General features: G+C 39.3%; 3 protein-coding genes across 3 annotated transcripts; 1 reads left to right on the forward strand and 2 right to left on the reverse strand.

Moving 5' to 3' along the window:
- Positions 1–3,824: 3,824 nt before the first annotated feature.
- LOC119067759 (ADP-ribosylation factor-binding protein GGA3) lies at positions 3,825–6,573 on the forward strand. The gene is made up of 8 exons (XM_037170892.1): positions 3,825–3,988; positions 4,115–4,275; positions 4,353–4,724; positions 4,800–5,016; positions 5,081–5,392; positions 5,453–5,573; positions 5,633–6,146; positions 6,220–6,573. The coding sequence occupies exons 1-8, from the start codon at positions 3,943–3,945 to the stop codon at positions 6,427–6,429; spliced, it is 1,953 nt and encodes a 650-aa protein (XP_037026787.1). The 5' UTR covers positions 3,825–3,942; the 3' UTR covers positions 6,430–6,573.
- On the reverse strand, positions 6,563–11,021 carry LOC119067767 (protein LST8 homolog). Its single transcript, XM_037170911.1, has 4 exons — positions 10,760–11,021; positions 10,144–10,700; positions 9,930–10,078; positions 6,563–6,694 (listed from the first exon to the last, which is right to left on the reverse strand). The coding sequence occupies exons 1-4, from the start codon at positions 10,880–10,882 to the stop codon at positions 6,588–6,590; spliced, it is 936 nt and encodes a 311-aa protein (XP_037026806.1). The 5' UTR covers positions 10,883–11,021; the 3' UTR covers positions 6,563–6,587.
- Positions 11,022–16,243: 5,222 nt separating this feature from the next.
- Positions 16,244–17,753, reverse strand: LOC119067764 (mucin-5AC-like). Its single transcript, XM_037170896.1, has 2 exons — positions 17,668–17,753; positions 16,244–17,609 (listed from the first exon to the last, which is right to left on the reverse strand). Exons 1-2 carry the CDS (start codon positions 17,701–17,703, stop codon positions 16,533–16,535), a joined length of 1,113 nt encoding a protein of 370 aa, XP_037026791.1. The 5' UTR covers positions 17,704–17,753; the 3' UTR covers positions 16,244–16,532.
- Positions 17,754–18,646: the final 893 nt, after the last annotated feature.

An 18,646-nucleotide genomic window follows, 5' to 3' on the forward strand; every position in this document is an offset into this window, starting at 1 on the left:
ATCTAATCCAGGATTTTTGTCTGTGTACATATGTGTTTATTTTGGCAGAGATGTTTACTCTTTGACAGCCAATCATCGACTGAAATATACACTTCTTTTGGCAGAGATGTTTTTACTCTTTGATAGCCCATCACAGACTAAAGTATTTCCTTATTTTGGCAGAGATGTTTACTCTTTGACAGCCAATCGCCGACTAAAGTAGGTCCTTATTTTGGCAGAGATGTTTACTCTTTGACAGCCAATCATCGACGAAAGTATACATTTATTTCGGCAGAGATGTTTACTCTTTGACAGCCAATCGCCGACTGAAGTATACCCTTGTTTTGCAGAGATGTTTACTCTTTAACAGCCAATCATCGACTGAAGTATACCCTTGTTTTGCAGAGATGTTTACTTTTTGACAGCCAATAATCGACTGAAGTATACCCTTGTTTTGGCAGAGATGTTTACTCTTTGACAGCCAATAATCGACTGAAGTATACCCTTGTTTTGGCAGAGATGTTTACTATTTGACAGTCAATCATCGACTGAAGTATACCCTTATTTCGGCAGAGATGTTTACTCTTTGACAGCCAATCGCCGACTGAAATATACCCTTGTTTTGGCAGAGATGTTTATTCTTTGACAGCCAATCACCGACTAAAGTAGGTCCTTATTTTGTCATAGATGTTTACTTTTTGACAGCTAATCATCGACTGAAGTATACCCTTATTTCGGCAGAGATGTTTACTCTTTGACAGCCAATCGCCGACTAAAGTAGGTCCTTATTTTGTCATAGATGTTTACTTTTTGACAGCCAATAATCGACTGAAGTATACCCTTGTTTTGGCAGAGATGTTTACTCTTTGACAGCCAATAATCGACTGAAGTATACCCTTGTTTTGGCAGAGATGTTTACTATTTGACAGTCAATCATCGACTGAAGTATACCCTTGTTTTGGCAGAGATGTTTACTATTTGACAGTCAATCATCGACTGAAGTATACCCTTATTTCGGCAGAGATGTTTACTCTTTGACAGCCAATCGCCGACTGAAATATACCCTTGTTTTGGCAGAGATGTTTATTCTTTGACAGCCAATCACCGACTAAAGTAGGTCCTTATTTTGTCATAGATGTTTACTTTTTGACAGCTAATCATCGACTGAAGTATACCCTTATTTCGGCAGAGATGTTTACTCTTTGACAGCCAATCACCGACTAAAGTAGGTCCTTATTTTGTCATAGATGTTTACTTTTTGACAGCCAATCAACGACTGAAGTATACCCTTATTTCGGCAGAGATGTTTATTTTTTGACAGCCAATCGCCGACTGAAGTATACCCTTGTTTTGGCAGAGATGTTTACTCTTTGACAGCCAATCATCGACTGAAGTCAGTACCGGACTGGCTCGAAAAAGCCCATCGGGGGCTCCATGCAACTCAATTTAAAAAGGCCCACAAATTAAAAATTCTCATACAAAAATCCAAAAGGCCCATCGGGAATTACCCGAATTCACCATATGGCCAGTCCGGGCCTGACTGAAGTATACCCTTGTTTTGCAGAGATGTTTACTCTTTGACAGCCAATAATCGACTGAAGTATACCATTGTTTTGGCAGAGATGTTTACTCTTTGACAGCCAATCACCGACTAAAGCATACCCTTGTTTTGGCAGAGATGTTTACTCTTTGACATCCAATAATCGACTGAAGTATACCTTTGTTTTGGCAGAGATGTTTACTCTTTAACAGCCAATCATCGACTGAAAAATACACTTCTTTTGGCAGAGATGTTTTTACTCTTTGATAGCCCATCACAGACTAAAGTATTTCCTTATTTTGGCAAGGATTTTTACTCTTTGACAGCTCATCACCAACCGAAGTATGTCCTTTCTTTGGAAGAGATGCTTAGGTGTACTCTTCGACAGCTGAAGTTAGTTTAGCATATGAAAAAATAAATTAGAATAAGATGTAAGTTGGCACGTGCTATTGGCACTTGGGTGCGAATAGTCTATAAGAAGGCTATTGGCACTTGGGTGCGAATAGTCTATATGAATGCTATTGGCACTTGGGTGCCAATAGTTTATACGAAGGCTATTGGCACTTGGGTGCCAATAGTCTATACGAAGGCTGTTGGCACTGGAGTGGAATTAGTTTATACGAATGCTATTGGAAGATGATTTGTGTAATTCATGTCGAAATAAGATTTTGCGCCGCGCATCTTATGTCGACATGAATTACACAAATCATCTTCCAATAGCATTCGTATAAACTAATTCCACTCCAGTTCCAACAGTCTTCGTATAGACTATTGATAATTTTGTTACTAAATTAAAAATTAAATATTTTTTTAAAGTTTACGTTCTTATTCGTAGAAGAATAATTTCCCTAGGGTCGAACGAACACCCATACGTTCTTATTCGTAAAAGGATAAATTCACTAGGGTCGAACGAACATTCAGACGTTTTTATTCGTAAAAGGATAAATTTTATTAGGCTGCAGCAGAACACCTCTATGTTCCTCTTCGTAAAAGGATAAATTGTTTATTGAAGTAGGTCTATTATTTTTGATTTTTTGTTTCATTTTGTCAAATCATCTAATGTAATATAAAGAGAAAATCACATCGAATTTGTGATCATAGGAACTTTAGTCCAAATTGTGTGTTTGTCGTGTTCTGGTTCATTAAACTTTTCTTTACATAAATCGTTATTTCACTGGAACTTATGTCCCAGATTCCTGCCGATTCCAACATGAACAGAACATCTCTACGCTCCTATTAGTAAAAGGAGAAATTCTGTTAGCGTCGATCAAAACACATCTACCTTACTCTTCGTAAAATGATAAATTTCCTAGGGTCGAACGAACACCCATAAGCTCTTATTCGTAAAAGGATAATTTCTATTAGGGTAGAGCAGAACACATCTACGTTCCTCTTAGTAAAAAGATGAATTCACCAGGGTTGAACAGACCACCTTTCGTTCCTATTCGTAAAAGTAGAAATTCTGTAGTTTCTAGTAGATCACCTCTACGTCCCTTTTCGTAGAAGCATAAATTCGGAAAGATAAATCGAACACCCATACGTTCTTATTCGTAAAAGGATAAATTCACTAGGGTCGAACCAATACCCAGACGTTCTTAATCGTAACAGGATAAATTTTATTAGGCTACAGCAGAACACCTCTAGACGGAAAATATAAGAACGCCAGGCGACAGTTTCAATGTTTTTTTTTTTGAAAATTGAAGGCATACGGAATACAGAAAACAGTTTGGGGTTGTTACATGGCGCTTCTTAACTTCCTGCAGATTCGATTTCAGTTGACAAATTTCATAAAATGCCTCTCAATTTTAGAAATTGTTAATTATTTAGGCGTTCCTACGCTTCATAAAGACGAACTTCTGATTATGTCATTAACTGTCATTTAAACAATAACAAACATAAACAACATTTTATGTTAATAGCCTTCACCCAAGTGCCAATAGTCTTCATATAGACTAATCGCACTCAAGTGCCAATAGCATTCATATAGACTATTGGCACCCAAGTGCCAATAGTCTTCTTATACACTATTCGCACCCAAGTGCCAATAGTCACTTCGATGTAAATTTGTGTATCGGTGACAGTGATTTAAGATGTTTTGGAAGTTTAAGAATGAAAAATAGGCTGATCCAAAATTACAGAGGTTTTGTAAATACGAAATTTTTACTGAGCCGTTCCAGAACCTAGATTATCCCGCTCATCATTTCAAAAATAAACAAAAACAGGATTTAATGAAAGACGCACCATCGAAATTTTTGTGTCAGTGATTTGACAGTGCTACCGCTGTAAACCCAGTGTTGTCAGTTGTTTGTCATTACTTTTGCAAGTAGAGGTATAATATTGATATCGGATTGGATATTAGTATTTGCATGTCAACTCTTTTTTTTCTGTTTCTAATTAGCTAAAATTTAAATTAATTATAATCCATGGGCGATATGGCACAACAAATAAACGAACTGGAGCTGATGTTTGGTTAGTGACTGTTTAAGTTAATCTTTACCGCTTTTTCCTCAATATCATTAATATTACGTGTTCGCATTGCCAACAATGGAAAAATTACACAAATTTGCAAAGTAAATAGACGTTCGTTTCCCACAGAAAGAGCAACATCGCCGTCAAATTTAGAACCAGATCTGCTGGCCATAGATACGATCGTGAAAATAATTCAAACCGATAAGCATTTATCGTCGTTCGCCGCTCAGAAGATTAAAGACAAAGTCAATTCCACCAATCCGAAAGTGGTTCTACTGTCATTAGACGTAATGTCAACCCGTTCTTATGTTTCCCGAAAATCAAAATAATTTTTTGAATTTTTTTTTGTCTTTGTGGATTTTAGATTTTAGACGAATGCATGACCAAGTGCACCAATGTGCACGGCGAAGTTGGCAAATTTAAGTTTCTCAACGAACTGATCAAACTAGTGTCACCAAAGTATAAGGGCGATGAAACATCCAAGGACATTCAGTGTAAAATTTTGGACTTGCTGCTGATCTGGACGATTCAATATCCACAAGAGCATAAAATCAAAGAGGCCTACGATATGTTAATTAAACAAGGCGTTGTCCATGAACCGCCGAAGAGTACTCGAACTGAAAAAACAAAACCCCTTCCGTCGGACTTCGATTCCATTCCACAGAAACTACTGCTGAGCACGAATCCTCGGGATATACAGGTTGCGAATCTGATGATCAAGTCAATGATGGAAAATGTAAGTTTTACCGGTGCAGCGCGTGTGCTAATCCAGCGGCAATATCACATTTCCCTCTTTCCCTCGTCATGTTAGAAAAGCCGCAGTGCTGAAATCAAATTAAGGCGTGGCCTCGAATTGAAAAAAGCTATGGACAATGCTTCCCTGCTGAACGACATGCTGAACAACTTTAAACTTAATGAAACTACAGAGGACGAATTGGTCACAATTAGGGAGTTGTATACGTCGTGTAACAATTTACTTCCGACAATATCTAGGCTGGCCGAGGATGTTCATAATAACGAACTGTTAGGTAAGCTGATCAAATTGTTCGTCCTTTCGCGGCAAATTTATCCTTTAAATCGATTCACTCAAAGGTGAGGCGCTTAAAGTCAACGACTGCTTATTGGATATAACAAAACGTTACAACGATGTTGTCAACAATACAGGACCAAAGTGGCCAAAGTGGCTCGGTACCTCGACCACTCCACAAAGCTCAAATCCATCAAGCGCTGATCTGCTAACAAATAACAAATTCCCAAAAACATCGACGTCAACACAAGCAGCCACTACCCTAGATGAACTGAATGAAATTTTTTCTAGTCATTCCACACCAACACCGCTACCGTTCGACGTAACAGACGTGTTGAAACCAATTTCGGTTCAAGCTGGTGTTCCTGCGCAGTCAGGCAAGACATTGGGCACTTAGTTATGATTATCGTTTCGTGGAATTCGAATTTTATTTCCAGAATCAATTAGCAGCATCTTTGAACCGCTGAAACCGAAACCTCTGCAGCTGATAGATGACATCAGTGAAGATCTGTTCAAGGAAGTGTTGAGCACTGACGAACGACAAGGATCGTTTAACAAGTGAGGAACATTTCTGTGCGCCAGACCAATGCAATTTACACTTCTTTTCAACTCAACAGGGCAGCCGATAAGACGCCACTAAATGCACTAGTAAATGCGAAACAGTCACCAATAAGGAATTTTGCCGATCTGGATTCGATAGTAAGCAACCTAAAAACAAATTTAACATGTGGCAGTGAAAGCAATCACTCCAAGCCTTGTGATGACGACGAAATGATTGAAATTGCACCATCCGACGATAACCTACTGTTGACCGCTACTGTGTCCGATGTGATAGATGCACAACAGTTGTTAACTGCATCGAGAGATACCGACACTGCACTGCAACAAGACTTAAAAATCGGCGGCGAACTAGCGGATCGTCCATTATCCAATTTTAATATTGAAATTGATTCAATTACGCCGGGCGACAGTCCTCCCCGGGTCATAATGAAGGAAACAGCTGGACTAGAGATTACGTTATATTTTACTAAAGATCGTCCCCGCGATGATATTTCTGTGATAGTTATAACGACAACCAATCATAATTCGATTTCTGTGAAGGACTATCAATTCGATGCCAGTGTTTCGAAGGTTTGTTCAATGTTTTGCATTTCTCCACAAAAAAAAAAGGTTTCAATTTATTAACACAACAAAATACGTCTAGCCATGCAAGTTACGGCTCCAACCAGCGTCCGACACAAATCTTCCAGGAATTCTACCGTTTCGTCCGCCAACGAAAGAAATCACGCAGATAATGCTGCTATCAAACAAGACCGGTGTCTCGCCGAAAATTACTTGCATAGTTAGCTACTGTCTGGAAAACGATCCGGATCCAGTGAAAGAGTCTATCACCATCACCGATCTACCGAATTGAAATGAGAGAAAGTACTTGGAAACAATGGAAACTAAAATTCCGGGCATTTTAAGATGAAAGTATTGTAACTGTAGCATACATGTTGCGCATGTTGTCAAACAATTAACAAACAAACAAACAAAAACTAAGAAAATTTAAAACAAATCAATTGCTGCAATTTATTCACGAAAAGCTAAAGCAGTCACTGCTTTTTGATGACCATAATATTCCCGTTCCACCTTCTTTTCGGCTATTTTCCATAGTGTGGCTTTCCCGACTGATGATGCTGTGGAAGGGAATAGAAAAAGGCAATGAATTGATGGCACATGACGGAAAAAAAGAAGAAAGAAAACAGTAATGAGTGTGAAAGGGCTGTTCTCTCGCCCTTCAACAGTTAATGTGAACGTGTCCAATACGCATCACAAGCATCGGAAACTCTATTGGTAATTTACTGTGTGGTGAGTCAACATTTAATTTACTTTTGAACGTTAGTGAGTCGACGACTCGCCGTAGTTAGATTCTTAAGAGTCATATCGCCAAGACTTCAGGTGATTGGGGAACAAGCCGACTCCGATTTTAATGAGTGATAGCTCGTTGGATTCGTCTTTCAATTCTAGGAAACACGTATCTTTCACTTTTTCTAAAAAAAAATTGTTTTCTGTGAAAAGTGTTCAAAAGTGATCACATGTCAGAGAGTACCGAAAACAGTTTTTCGGCAATAACTCAAGAAAAAATTATTTTAAATTGTTGTAATGTGGTACGATTGTCGGCCTTGGAAAGACCTACAGATAGAGTATACGCACTGCTTGGTGCTAGTTGATCCACGAGAGCTATGACTTAAAATATAGTGAATGTTTGGAGAGTACTGCTTCTCTGCAGCTTCGTTGTTCCACGGAACTAAGTATGGGGTGTTGTAGCTGGCCTCACCCACTATCGTTCTACACATAAATGAGTCCAGTACTTTTGTGCTGCAAGCCTACAGAAGTCTTGAAAAAAAAGTTGGTGCCAAAATGCAGATTTTTTTCTTCTTTCTGAGGGCTCTACAGCTGGAACAGCATCTGGAACGGTACTATGGCAGTCATTCTTCATCGTCTTTATCGAAAAACGCTTCGATATGTCACGAATATATCAGATCCAATGTTAGTAATATCAAGAGAAAAATTATCAAATTTTTCTCGGAGGATTTTAGTCAAATAAAGTGTTTGCGTATAGCAAATGACCTCAGGACTCCGGAACAGTAGTTAGTTTTTCAATCGGACCAATATTTGCTACGTGACAGGAGTTTGGCAAACCGTTTGCTCCCACTTGATCATATCGTTTTTCCAAACTTCTGTCGCTTAGCAAATATTGGTCCAATTGAAAAACTAACTACTGTTCCGGAGTCCTGAGGTCATTTGCTATACGCTAACACTTTATTTGACTAAAATCCTCCGAGAAAAATTTGATAATTTTTCACAAGAATTACTAACGCTGGATATGTTGTAACGACCTATATTCGAGTCAAAGTGAAGCGTATACGGTAAGGGAATAGTAGACGATAAAGAATGACTGCCATAGTACCGTTCCAGATGCTGTTCCAGCTGTAGAGCCCTCAGAAAGAAGAAAGAAATCTGCATTTTGGCACCAACTTTTTTTCTAACACTTCTGTAGGCTTGCAGCACAAAAGTACTGGGCTCATTTATGTGTGGAACGATAGTGGGTGAGGCCAGCTACAACACCCCATACTTAGTTCCGTGGAACAACGAAGCTGCAGAGAAGCAGTACTCTCCGAACATTCACTATATTTTAAGTCATAGCTCTCGTGGATCAACTAGCACCAAGCAGTGCGTATACTCTATCTGTAGGTCTTTCCAAGGCCGACAATCGTACAACATTACAACAATTTAAAATAATTTTTTCTTGAGTTATTGCCGAAAAACTGTTTTCGGTACTCTCTGACATGTGATCACTTTTGAACACTTTTCACAGAAAACAAATTTTTTTAGAAAAAGTGAAAGATACGTGTTTTCTAGAATTGAAAGACGAATCCAACGAGCTATCACTCATTAAAATCGGAGTCGGCTTGTTCCCCAATCACCTGAAGTCTTGGCGATATGACTCTTAAGAACCACAATCTTTTGCTGACGATATACTTGATAAATTGACAATATCCTCCACACTTATACTAACGACGACCGTATGCGACATTACGTTTAAATAGGCGAAGAGCTCAAAGTCTTATGACATCTTTCTGGCACAGTGATACTCTTGGCTTATGAAGTAATTGTCTTTCCCTGAACCGTAATCGATTTGCAAGATCATTTTTATACTGGCTGCGCCATTGTGAACAGTCCTTTTTTCGCTTTCAATGATTAGCTCACATTTTGAATTAATTGATTTTCCCCCGATTACACCCACTGGAGTGAAGAACCGAAACGGAAATGACATGACATCAAAATGACGTAATCGGTATACGAGCGGTTCAGGTCAAATGTCGGCTGTTAGGCGGTTGGAACGAACAGAAAACAGGACAATAGAGGTCTCGTATTGGCAGTTTTACCATAATATGTTCTTGTCGAAACTTAGGACTACTTGGTAGGGCGTATCGAATTTTGAGAATTTTAAGGGTCGCGATAGCCTGTGTGCGGAAAACGTAGATCATTGAAAACTAAGTCCAGGCATATGGTTGATGGATCCGAAGGGGCCCGGGAAGAAGTCCCACCGGACGACTTTAACTTTCAAATGGTCATAACTCGGAAAGTTGAGAGTATTTCTGAAAACAATGTTCTAGCAGGATGTAGAGCGTTAAAAACTCTACAAAACTGCCAAAGAAACCGATGGTCCAAAAGGTGTGTCTGTCGAGGTTTTCTAACATCGAAAGTTCGACATTTTGGTTTTTGACTTTTATTTCCTGAGAGACAAATTATTGACTTTAGCTAGAGTTCAGCTACTGTTATGGAATATTATGTGCACTTACTGGCCAAGGTTACCTCGACTCAGCAACACCGGTTACAGTGTCTGCACTGGCTTCGTGGGCGACGTGGGTACACTTAAAAAGTTCATTCATTAATGTTGAAAAAGTGGTTTCGGATGGATCGCCGACCGGGACAATGCCTAGTGTACTGGTAGTACTCGACCTCCTCTACAACCTCATGCCAAAAGCTAAACTTAATAATTTGTCTCTCAGGAAATAAAAGTCAAAAACGAAAATGTCGAACTTTCGATGTTAGAAAACCTCGACAGACACACCTTTTGGACCATCGGTTTCTTTGGCAGTTTTGTAGAGTTTTTAACGCTCTACATCCTGCTAGAACATTGTTTTCAGAAATACTCTCAACTTTCCGAGTTATGACCATTTGAAAGTTAAAGTCGTCCGGGGGGACTTCTTCCCGGGCACCTTCGGATCCATCAACCATATGCCTGGACTTAGTTTTCAATGATCTACGTTTTCCGCACACAGGCTATCGCGGCCCTTAAAATTCTAAAAATTCGATACGCCCTACTACTTGGGAAACTTAGGACTAATTGTCTACTTTACGAACCTGTGAACAGATACTTTGAATCTGCACTGAACGCGGTATCCCAAATCCAATATCTCGCATTTTCAGCATCCTTTAATTCACATACCAACTTGAAGTCAGATGTCCTCCACACTTTGGCTGTAGAGTCTCCAGCTGTTGTCACCAAATATCTGCAACAAAATTTTTCTACTTGACAACCCCCCAATCTAACCAGCAAAGCATAACCGAAACTTACTGAGAGTCCGGACTAAATTTACATCGTAGCGCATATCGTTTGTGCGCTTCGATTTTCAATTTCGGTTGCAAATTACTCAGTCGTCCATCTTTCGTCGACGATAGGCTCCAAATGTAACAATTTCCCTTATTGTTGACCGACGCCAAGTACATTCCGTCCGGACTGATAGCAATATCTTGAATGGAAGCATCGTTTTCTGGAAACAATTGCTCGTGCAAGTCTGAATTGATGTCCCACAAATAAATGCAACCGTTCTGCGAACCGATAGCCATTTCCACTTCGTTGGGATGAAGTACAACGGCATTCACTGGCGTTTGGCAATCGAATACTCGTTTACAATTTTGTGAATTCATTTCCCATAAACGAACCCGACAATCTTCACCGCCCGTATACATCCACTTGCCGTCTTCTTGAAATCCTACTCGATTCACATTTTTTGACACTCGTTCGAAATTCACTAGCGGCATATTTGTTGTCAAATCGTACAGTCGAATATGTTGGTAGCCGCATGAAGCGAGTATCTTCTTATCGGATGTTATATCCAATGCGTTGATTTGCTAGAGAAGTGGTGAATGTTGAGTTAAATTGATTGGTTCGTTTTAGCACTTCAACTTACTGAATCCGAGTGAGAAATTGTTCGCACACATTTCCCGGTGTCTGCTAACCAGATTTTAATTGTATGGTCGTATCCTCCGGTTGCCAAAAGTAGTTGATCCTTTTCTTCATGTGGATAGGACATTATGCACTTTAAGAAAATTTGACGCTCCTTTTTTACAATTTTTCGTATTTCTTTGGTATTTTCGTCTAAAGTTTTATGTTTTGCAATCACTTTTTTACTGATCTGCAAATCTGTCTTTCAAAATATTTCAAACCATGACATTACATGTCAAATTTACTTTATTCTTCGTACTTTGTACTTTACGTACTTTTCTGTTGCTTCAGCTGCTTTTATTGTATGGCGGTTGGGGAACATTTTTTCAGTAAGGTCTGGTGAAAATCAGGTATTTTGAAGTAACATACATTCATTCAGGTATGATGTGATTTCATTTTCTTACGGTATTTCCTCGGCATTTGCTGCCAGGCGTGTAAGAATAGGCAAAGATTCACAATCACATAACCTTCACAGCAATTTGAATTTATTCAACCAGAATCAAATCATAAACCAACCAATCAACTCAGAGAATAACCAAAATTCAATCATGTATCAGTCCGAAACAGAAGAACAAGAAGATTTTTGGGTCTGTCATAACTATTCACTACACAAATTGGAAACAATTCACTTGGGGATGTTGTCCCCTGAACTTCTTGTTCAACCATCTTTTTATTAATCCTATCTTCTTCTTCTATCGTCTTACAACAGTCTCCTTAGATTCAATTCATTCTAAAAGCCTTCTTGATCATTGTCAGATTCCTAACATACTCCCACCTTGACCTTAAATAATGTCATCATTATTAAGGTCAACCAATAATGCCACCAGCGTGTGCGACTGAGCCAATATGATTTGCTTTTGCTTTAACAGTCTACACGTCACGTTGTACGTTCTTTAACTGGATGTCTTCGCCAGATGACCATTGACTAAACCAATCTTGATGAATCATTTTCCTGTCATCATTGGATGCTGTCAGATTGCCACTGACCAAATCAATCTTGATGAACCATTTTCTTGTCATCATTGGATGCTGTCAGATTGCTACTGACCAAACCAATCTTGATGAACTATTTTCTTGTCATCATTGGATGCTGCCAGATTGCCACTGACCAAACCAATCTTGATGAACCATTTTCACAGACATTTCTGCACTTGAACTATTTTCTTGTCATCATTGGATGCTGCCAGATTGCCACTGACCAAACCAATCTTGATGAACTATTTTCTTGTCATCATTGGATGCTGCCAGATTGCCACTGACCAAACCAATCTTGATGAACTATTTTCACAGACATTTCTGCACTTGAACTATTTTCTTGTCATCATTGGATGCTGCCAGATTACCACTGACCAACCCAATCTTGATGAACTATTTTCTTGTCATCATTGGATGCTGCCAGATTGCCACTGAGCAAACCAATCTTGATGAACCATTTTCACAGACATTTCTGCACTTTCTTCTTCTTCGAATGTTAGATCTTTTGATGAACTGTCTGGCTTCAGCGAAACACTGAATTGTGGGTGAATCTAATTTGTGTCTACTGCACAACCAACGGACCAACGATGTGTGACTACTGCACAACCAACGGAACAACGATTTGTGACTACTGCACAACCAACGGGACAACGATTTGAAAGTTTTCTTAGACCGAATCAATTTGACAAATTTCAAGGTTTCTTGAAAGATAAATACTGCCTGTGTCCAATCCACACTCGGGTGAGCTGACTCCGGACACATCCCCAGTAAATATCTTACCTCTACTCTTTATCTCCATCGAAAATGGATACTGATGGTTCTATATCCAACGGCCACATTTGTCAACTAACTGATGTCTTAACCAACCAATAATTATACTTCATTCACAGGAACTGAACGCTTTGGATTTTTACACAACAAACTAACTTTACTTTGTCAACAGACAAACCCTTTTCTTTATGAAGTAGTTGTAGCGTTTCCTCGTGTTGTTGAACCTTGCATTCGAATGTATCTTTCCAACCGATTGCATCATACCGTTTCCACAACCAACTTAAGTATACCTTGGTTCACCTCCAACTGAAGTTCACAACCGACTGGACCATAACCTTGTCCATGACAAACTGTACTACGTTTTGTTTTCCACGAATTTATGTTGATTCTTGTATGGCGGTGTGAAGTACCTGGGGCAACTATGAAGGCATTTGTCTTTTTTCTTATCCTTCAAGCAACTTCAGCATTTTTTTTTCTTTTTTCTCTCTTAGTAACTTCAGCAGTTCAATTTAGCCTTCAACTAATATAACTTCAGCTTCTTATTACGCCTAAAACAACTTTCGCCCTTCTTTTTTTCCTGTATTTAACTAACTTCAGCTCCTTTAACTAACTTCGTCCTCAAAAAGCTTCAGCTCTTACATTTTGCCTTCCGCTAACTTCCTCAACTTCGTCTAGAATCAAACGACCCCCAATATAACCCATAGCTACACCACTCCCGAATCATGTTTAAAATAAAATTATTCACGCCAATAAACCACAAGTTTACATAAGCTAATATAAACTTGTGAAAAATCGTAATGAAAAATTGTATTTGTGACAATTATCACTGCATTTATCACTAATCGCCATTTCGAACAAAAAACTAGTTAACCTAAATACCAGTCCCTAGCTTTCTTACCCAGACCTTCCCATCAACGACACCATTACTCACCACCCAATTCGTCTTGACTCGGACCACCTATGCTTTTGCTTGTCTGAACGTTCAACGTAGCATACAACGATTTTGACTTTCTCAGCGATTGTAACCCGCATTTCGTACTATTCGTACTGCAAACCATTGTCAAGCCAACCAAATGTCCATCTAGCCGACCACACGTATGTCGAGCCAACCAAATGTTTCGTTTATTTTGATCACTAAACCACTATATGAGACCAAGAACTGGAGCTACAATCTCTATTGAGATTGTTTTTACCAACTGCGCCACTTGTCACAACTATTCACTACACAAATTGGAAACAATTCACTTGGGGATGTTGTCCCCTGAACTTCTCGTTCAACCATCTTTTTATTAATCCTATCTTCTTCTTCTATCGTCTTACAACAGTCTCCTTAGATTCAATTCATTCTAAAAGCCTTCTTGATCATTGTCAGATTCCTAACAGGGTCCCTTTGCCATACCAAACATTTCTAACAAAGCAGGAGGTTTCCTAAGGAGCAGATTAAAATGGAAAGTCACATTCACACCAGGCGTTAAAGTTCAAAATATGTTGAATGGAGTGAAAGATAAAGAAAACAAAGAACCTGCGGGAATTTATAATGTTCCTTGCAATTCATGTGACGAAATATACATCGGCGAATCAAAAAGAGTATCAAACAGGATAGAAGCTCACAAAGACAATGTCCGACGTTACGAATACAATAAATCAGCCATAGCTAGACACAAAGAGTTGAAAATCTTGTCTGTAGCAGGTAACTTTGTCTACAAGTAATCTACAATAGCTGCCACTGGCTGGTCTCTGTACCGTCTGAATGGTATGCCAGTCGGAAGTATACCGTAGCCGTTTGGAAAATCCACAGTTCGAACATGAAACCCATTTGCTGAACTGCGACTCTCTTCCGGTCGATTTCTGCGTCTTGCATGTAGCCGTACCAGCTTTTCACCTCGTACACCACATTACCAACCTGTGCGTCCGGCAAATATCTTCGACTGGAACCTTCGTAGTCTTTATACTCGAACGATGGTACAGCCACTGTTTCGATATTCCCTTCCGCCATCGTTTCCAGCAACACATTGTAGAGTCAGTTCTCGTAGCCTTGGAACGTCGTTTTCTTTCCAGACGGCCACACAAACTGTTTGTGAGCGAAACTGGATCGAATACATTTGGCTCGAATTTCCGGATTTTGTATTGCGTTATAGTGTTTCATGCTTTTGGCCTCAAACAACTGTAGCTTTCTGCCGTCACATCAACAGTTACTCTACCATTGAAAAGTATTCGATCATTGAGTGTTTTCAGTGTAAATTGACAAACTTTGAGAGGGCGCCAAAAATCGAAATGGTACCGGATTTTCACGAAAGATGGCGCATTCGATAGCTTGATCCTTAATCTTTAAACGAAAAATATAAAAAATATGTTCACCAAATATGAAAATTTGGAGAATTTTCAATTTTCCCGGAAGGTCTGCATGGCCTGGTAACAACTTTGCAGAGCAGACCTTTGCAAAAATTAGGATCAGGTGCTTAATTGATATCTCGCCAAAATTTAGGCTAGATGCACTCAAATTCATCGTATTGGGGTACGTCATACAAATCATTCCAGTATTCTTATCGTTGCAGTCTTTAGGACTTTACCAATGCGATATTCTTCTTCTTCTTTTTCAGCCTGTTTGTATACACTGCTAGATGTAAGTCTCCCATTTTCTTTCCATTTCGAACGGTCCATTGCGTCTTGTTGCCGTTTAGAATGATGGTTTTGGTCCACTTTAAAGATGCGACTTTTGTCTGTTGTCGTATCCATTGGTTTGTCTTTCTGTCTCTGACCGTAAAGCCAAGCATACTTCTTTCCGTGGCTCTTTGTGCTACTCTCAGTTTATTTTCAGATGATTTTGTTAAAGTCAAAGTCTCCGCTCCATACGTTAGCACTGGAAGGACACACAAATTGAATACTTTCCGTTTTAGATTTTATTATTCATTTTGCTTTTGAAAATTAGTTTGAGTTTCCCGAAAACAGCCCATCCAAGGCCTATCCTACGCCTGATTTCAGCAGTCTGGTTTGCAAGACCTAATTTCAGTTTTATGACCAAGGTAGCTTGGCGAAAAATTTTCGAACGATAATATCGTTTTTTGAACTACATTATCGTCTAAAAATAGTATATTTCGTACCTCGCCTTCGGCTCTGTCTGGAAAGCTCTCACACGCTAAAAAAGACTTTTAGTCCGTAGTACGAATAATATTTTTCACATCCGACGGAGAAAAAACGTGACGAAGTCCTAGGTATGAAATAGTAAATTTTGTTACGAGTGATGAAAAGTTGAATTTTTCGGTACTAGTCGTAAGCTTGTCCTAACGAGGCGGAGCTTTCATCACGAGTCACAAACGACGATTTTTGTGCTTGAAAACTGAAATGATACGAAACCATAACACCATTAACATAGAAATCACTCTACAGCCATTTCAACAACAAAACATGCACACTTGATCGCGGCCGGAATAGTTATTTATGTAACGTGATGTATATGTGTGAGTGTTTTCTCGCACGCGATGTTCGTTTGTCTTACGAGCAACGCGAGTAAGACAAGAACATCAAAGTGCGAGAAAACACTCACACATATATACATCCAGTTACATACAACGTTTTATGCATGCGATGTTTCTCGTTTCAGTGCGAGAAAAGTTTTCTCGCACGCGATGAGAAACATCGTGTTGCATAAAAATATATATGAAAATTAATTTTTGGCAGGAGAGAGCGGTCGAGAAAGTACTTTTTGCAACTAAATGACGGAAATCAACTCTTTCTAGCGTAGTAGTCGATAGCATAAGAGTCCACTTTTTTTAACAATGCGACAGATGTGCGAGAAAAGAGTTTGTCGTCCGACAGGTGTGCGAGAAATTTTTTTTCTCGCACTGTTTTTGTGAACATTGATCAATGGAACAAGGCAATAAGAGTAGTCGACAAGTCAGTTTCAATATTCATTCATTTAATGAAATTCCAGTATTGCATTATAATATCTCGAATATTACAAAATTAACAGGCGAAAGTTAAGTAAATGATCCTTAAAAAGGCTTGCCGTGAAACGTACGATAAAAATTGAATGTACAATTGTTGAATTCAGATTTTGTAAAATTTGGAAGGACAGGCGTTTCAGGAGCATCCGAAGAATCTGCACCAGCAGATGCGCCCTCAATTATTGTAATTGATTGTGACATTGTACGGCTGGTATTGCCGGTCGTATCGGAATCGGATGCAGTTCCGATCATCCGAATTTGTTTTGAAGCGAAACTAGCACCATGTGCATCCTCTCGATCAATATTTTCGATGAGCGCAGCAGAAATACCGTCACTTAAACCGGTGATGTTGAGATTAATTTCTTTGGGAGCTGAATCACCCAAATTAGCGACAACGTCATGAGAAGTGGTACTTGTAGATGGAAAAACGGTGTTGCTTGCAGATGGAATAGCGGTGGTGCTTGTAGATGGAAAAACGGTGTTGCTTGCAGATGGAATAGCGGTGGTGCTTGTAGATGGAATAGCGGTGTTGCTTGTAGATGGAATAGCGGTGTTGCTTGTAGATGGAATAGCACTCATCGCATTGCTCGACGAAGAACGTTGAAAAGGTACACCTCCGAAAATTTGTGCAGAAATTTTGCGTTTGCTTGTTGCAGATGACTGCACATATCCGGCTGCAACTTTGCCCGATCGCCAACCAAACTGTCGTTTAATGACATAAAGATCCGCACCAGCATCAGCCAACAATGTAGCTGAACTCCGTCGAAAACAATGTCCTGTGTACAAAGCTGGTGCATCCAAACCGCAAAACGTAGCAATTCGTTTGGGTATCGCCCCAACGGTATTGATGCCAACTGCCTGAGTTGTACACTGCCCATTCCGGTAACACACAAAGAATCGATCATGAGGCGTATGTGACTTTCGTAACAACATGTATTTTCGCACGATGCCCAATAAATTGTATCTCAAACCGCCTTCTGTGATAGCGAAATCTCTTGGATCGTAGTTTTTTGTGTCCCCGATGTAAACATGCAAGTAGTCACCGCGATCAACAACATCTTTCACCGACATTTTTGCCAATTCAGCCCGACGACATCCTCCACCGATACCGATAATTAATGCCGCCTGTGATATAAACACCAATAAGCTGTCGTTCATTAATCGAAAAACATTAAAATTTTACCTTCATCATTAAAAATTTATTGTCATCTGCCTCCATGATGAACTTGTTGAAATCGTCGCCCGTCAAAATGCTCGAAATGCAATGAGTCCATGAAATTTGCTGATATCGACGCGTCGTTCCTTGTATATCATGCATTTCAGCTTCGAATACTCGCTCCAAACAGTTGAAGACTTCATAATCTTCGATTTTTTGTTGAAATAACACAACATCACGTTTTCTGAAATGACTTTCACTCTTTTTTCTTCACACCAACCACAAAACTTTTTGTACACCTTTTCATAATTCAATTTGGATTTTTTCGGCAAAGTTTTTTCAATAGCCTCTGCGGCCGACCGCTCAATATCTGAGCATTCCGATTCATCGCTGAATGCAATATCTGCATCAATTATTATTTGATTATTTTCGCTGTTGCTGTCCGCCATGACTCACACCTCGCGTCGTTTGATTTACACTGAAATAAAACGACGTTGTCGCAGCTACAACGCCGTCAGCATAAAATAAAGGATTGCTGCGATCGGAATAGTGTAAAATGATTATATCACATTATGGTCGAGTTGTGGTTCAAGTGAAAATTATTATAAAACGACAAAATGTTCCAAATAAATTAATCATTTCGCTTAGAAAGAGTTGATTTCCGTCATCTGTTGCAAAAAACGTTGTTCCTAACACGGTAGATATGCCGGTATTTTCTCGCACACGATGTCTTCTCGACCTCGGCTTCGCCTCGGGTCGAGAATCAACATCTAGTGCGAGAAAATACCTTCATATCTACCTTGTTAGGAAAATAACTATTCTTGGCCGCAAATACCTCTCTCTGAGAAGTACAGAAAAATTGAACTTTTCGATCGTAGAATGCGTGTCGAAATCCGTCTAATTTCAGTCTTCAAGCAGAAAAACTATATTATTGGTCACAAAATGAAATTATTCGTCATAAATAGTTATTTATGTATCTGTTTTGGACGATTGTTTTTAGGCAATT

The sequence above is a fragment of the Bradysia coprophila genome, assembly GCF_014529535.1.
Source record: "Bradysia coprophila strain Holo2 chromosome X unlocalized genomic scaffold, BU_Bcop_v1 contig_128, whole genome shotgun sequence".
In the NCBI taxonomy this organism is placed as follows: Eukaryota; Metazoa; Arthropoda; class Insecta; order Diptera; family Sciaridae; genus Bradysia; species Bradysia coprophila.

Coding starts and splice junctions, on each gene's coding strand:
- LOC119067759 (XM_037170892.1), top strand. CDS start 3,943: ATGGGCGATATGGCACAACAAATAAACGAACTGGAGCTGATGTTTG. Junction 4,725..4,799: donor TCAAGTCAATGATGGAAAAT/GTAAGTTTTACC, acceptor TCGTCATGTTAG/AAAAGCCGCAGTGCTGAAAT. Junction 5,393..5,452: donor TGGTGTTCCTGCGCAGTCAG/GCAAGACATTGG, acceptor TTTTATTTCCAG/AATCAATTAGCAGCATCTTT.
- LOC119067767 (XM_037170911.1), bottom strand. CDS start 10,882: ATGTCCTATCCACATGAAGAAAAGGATCAACTACTTTTGGCAACCGGA. Junction 10,701..10,759: donor CAATTTCTCACTCGGATTCA/GTAAGTTGAAGT, acceptor CCACTTCTCTAG/CAAATCAACGCATTGGATAT. Junction 10,079..10,143: donor AAATTTAGTCCGGACTCTCA/GTAAGTTTCGGT, acceptor ATTTTGTTGCAG/ATATTTGGTGACAACAGCTG.
- LOC119067764 (XM_037170896.1), bottom strand. CDS start 17,703: ATGGAGGCAGATGACAATAAATTTTTAATGATGAAG. Junction 17,610..17,667: donor ATAAATTTTTAATGATGAAG/GTAAAATTTTAA, acceptor TTTATATCACAG/GCGGCATTAATTATCGGTAT.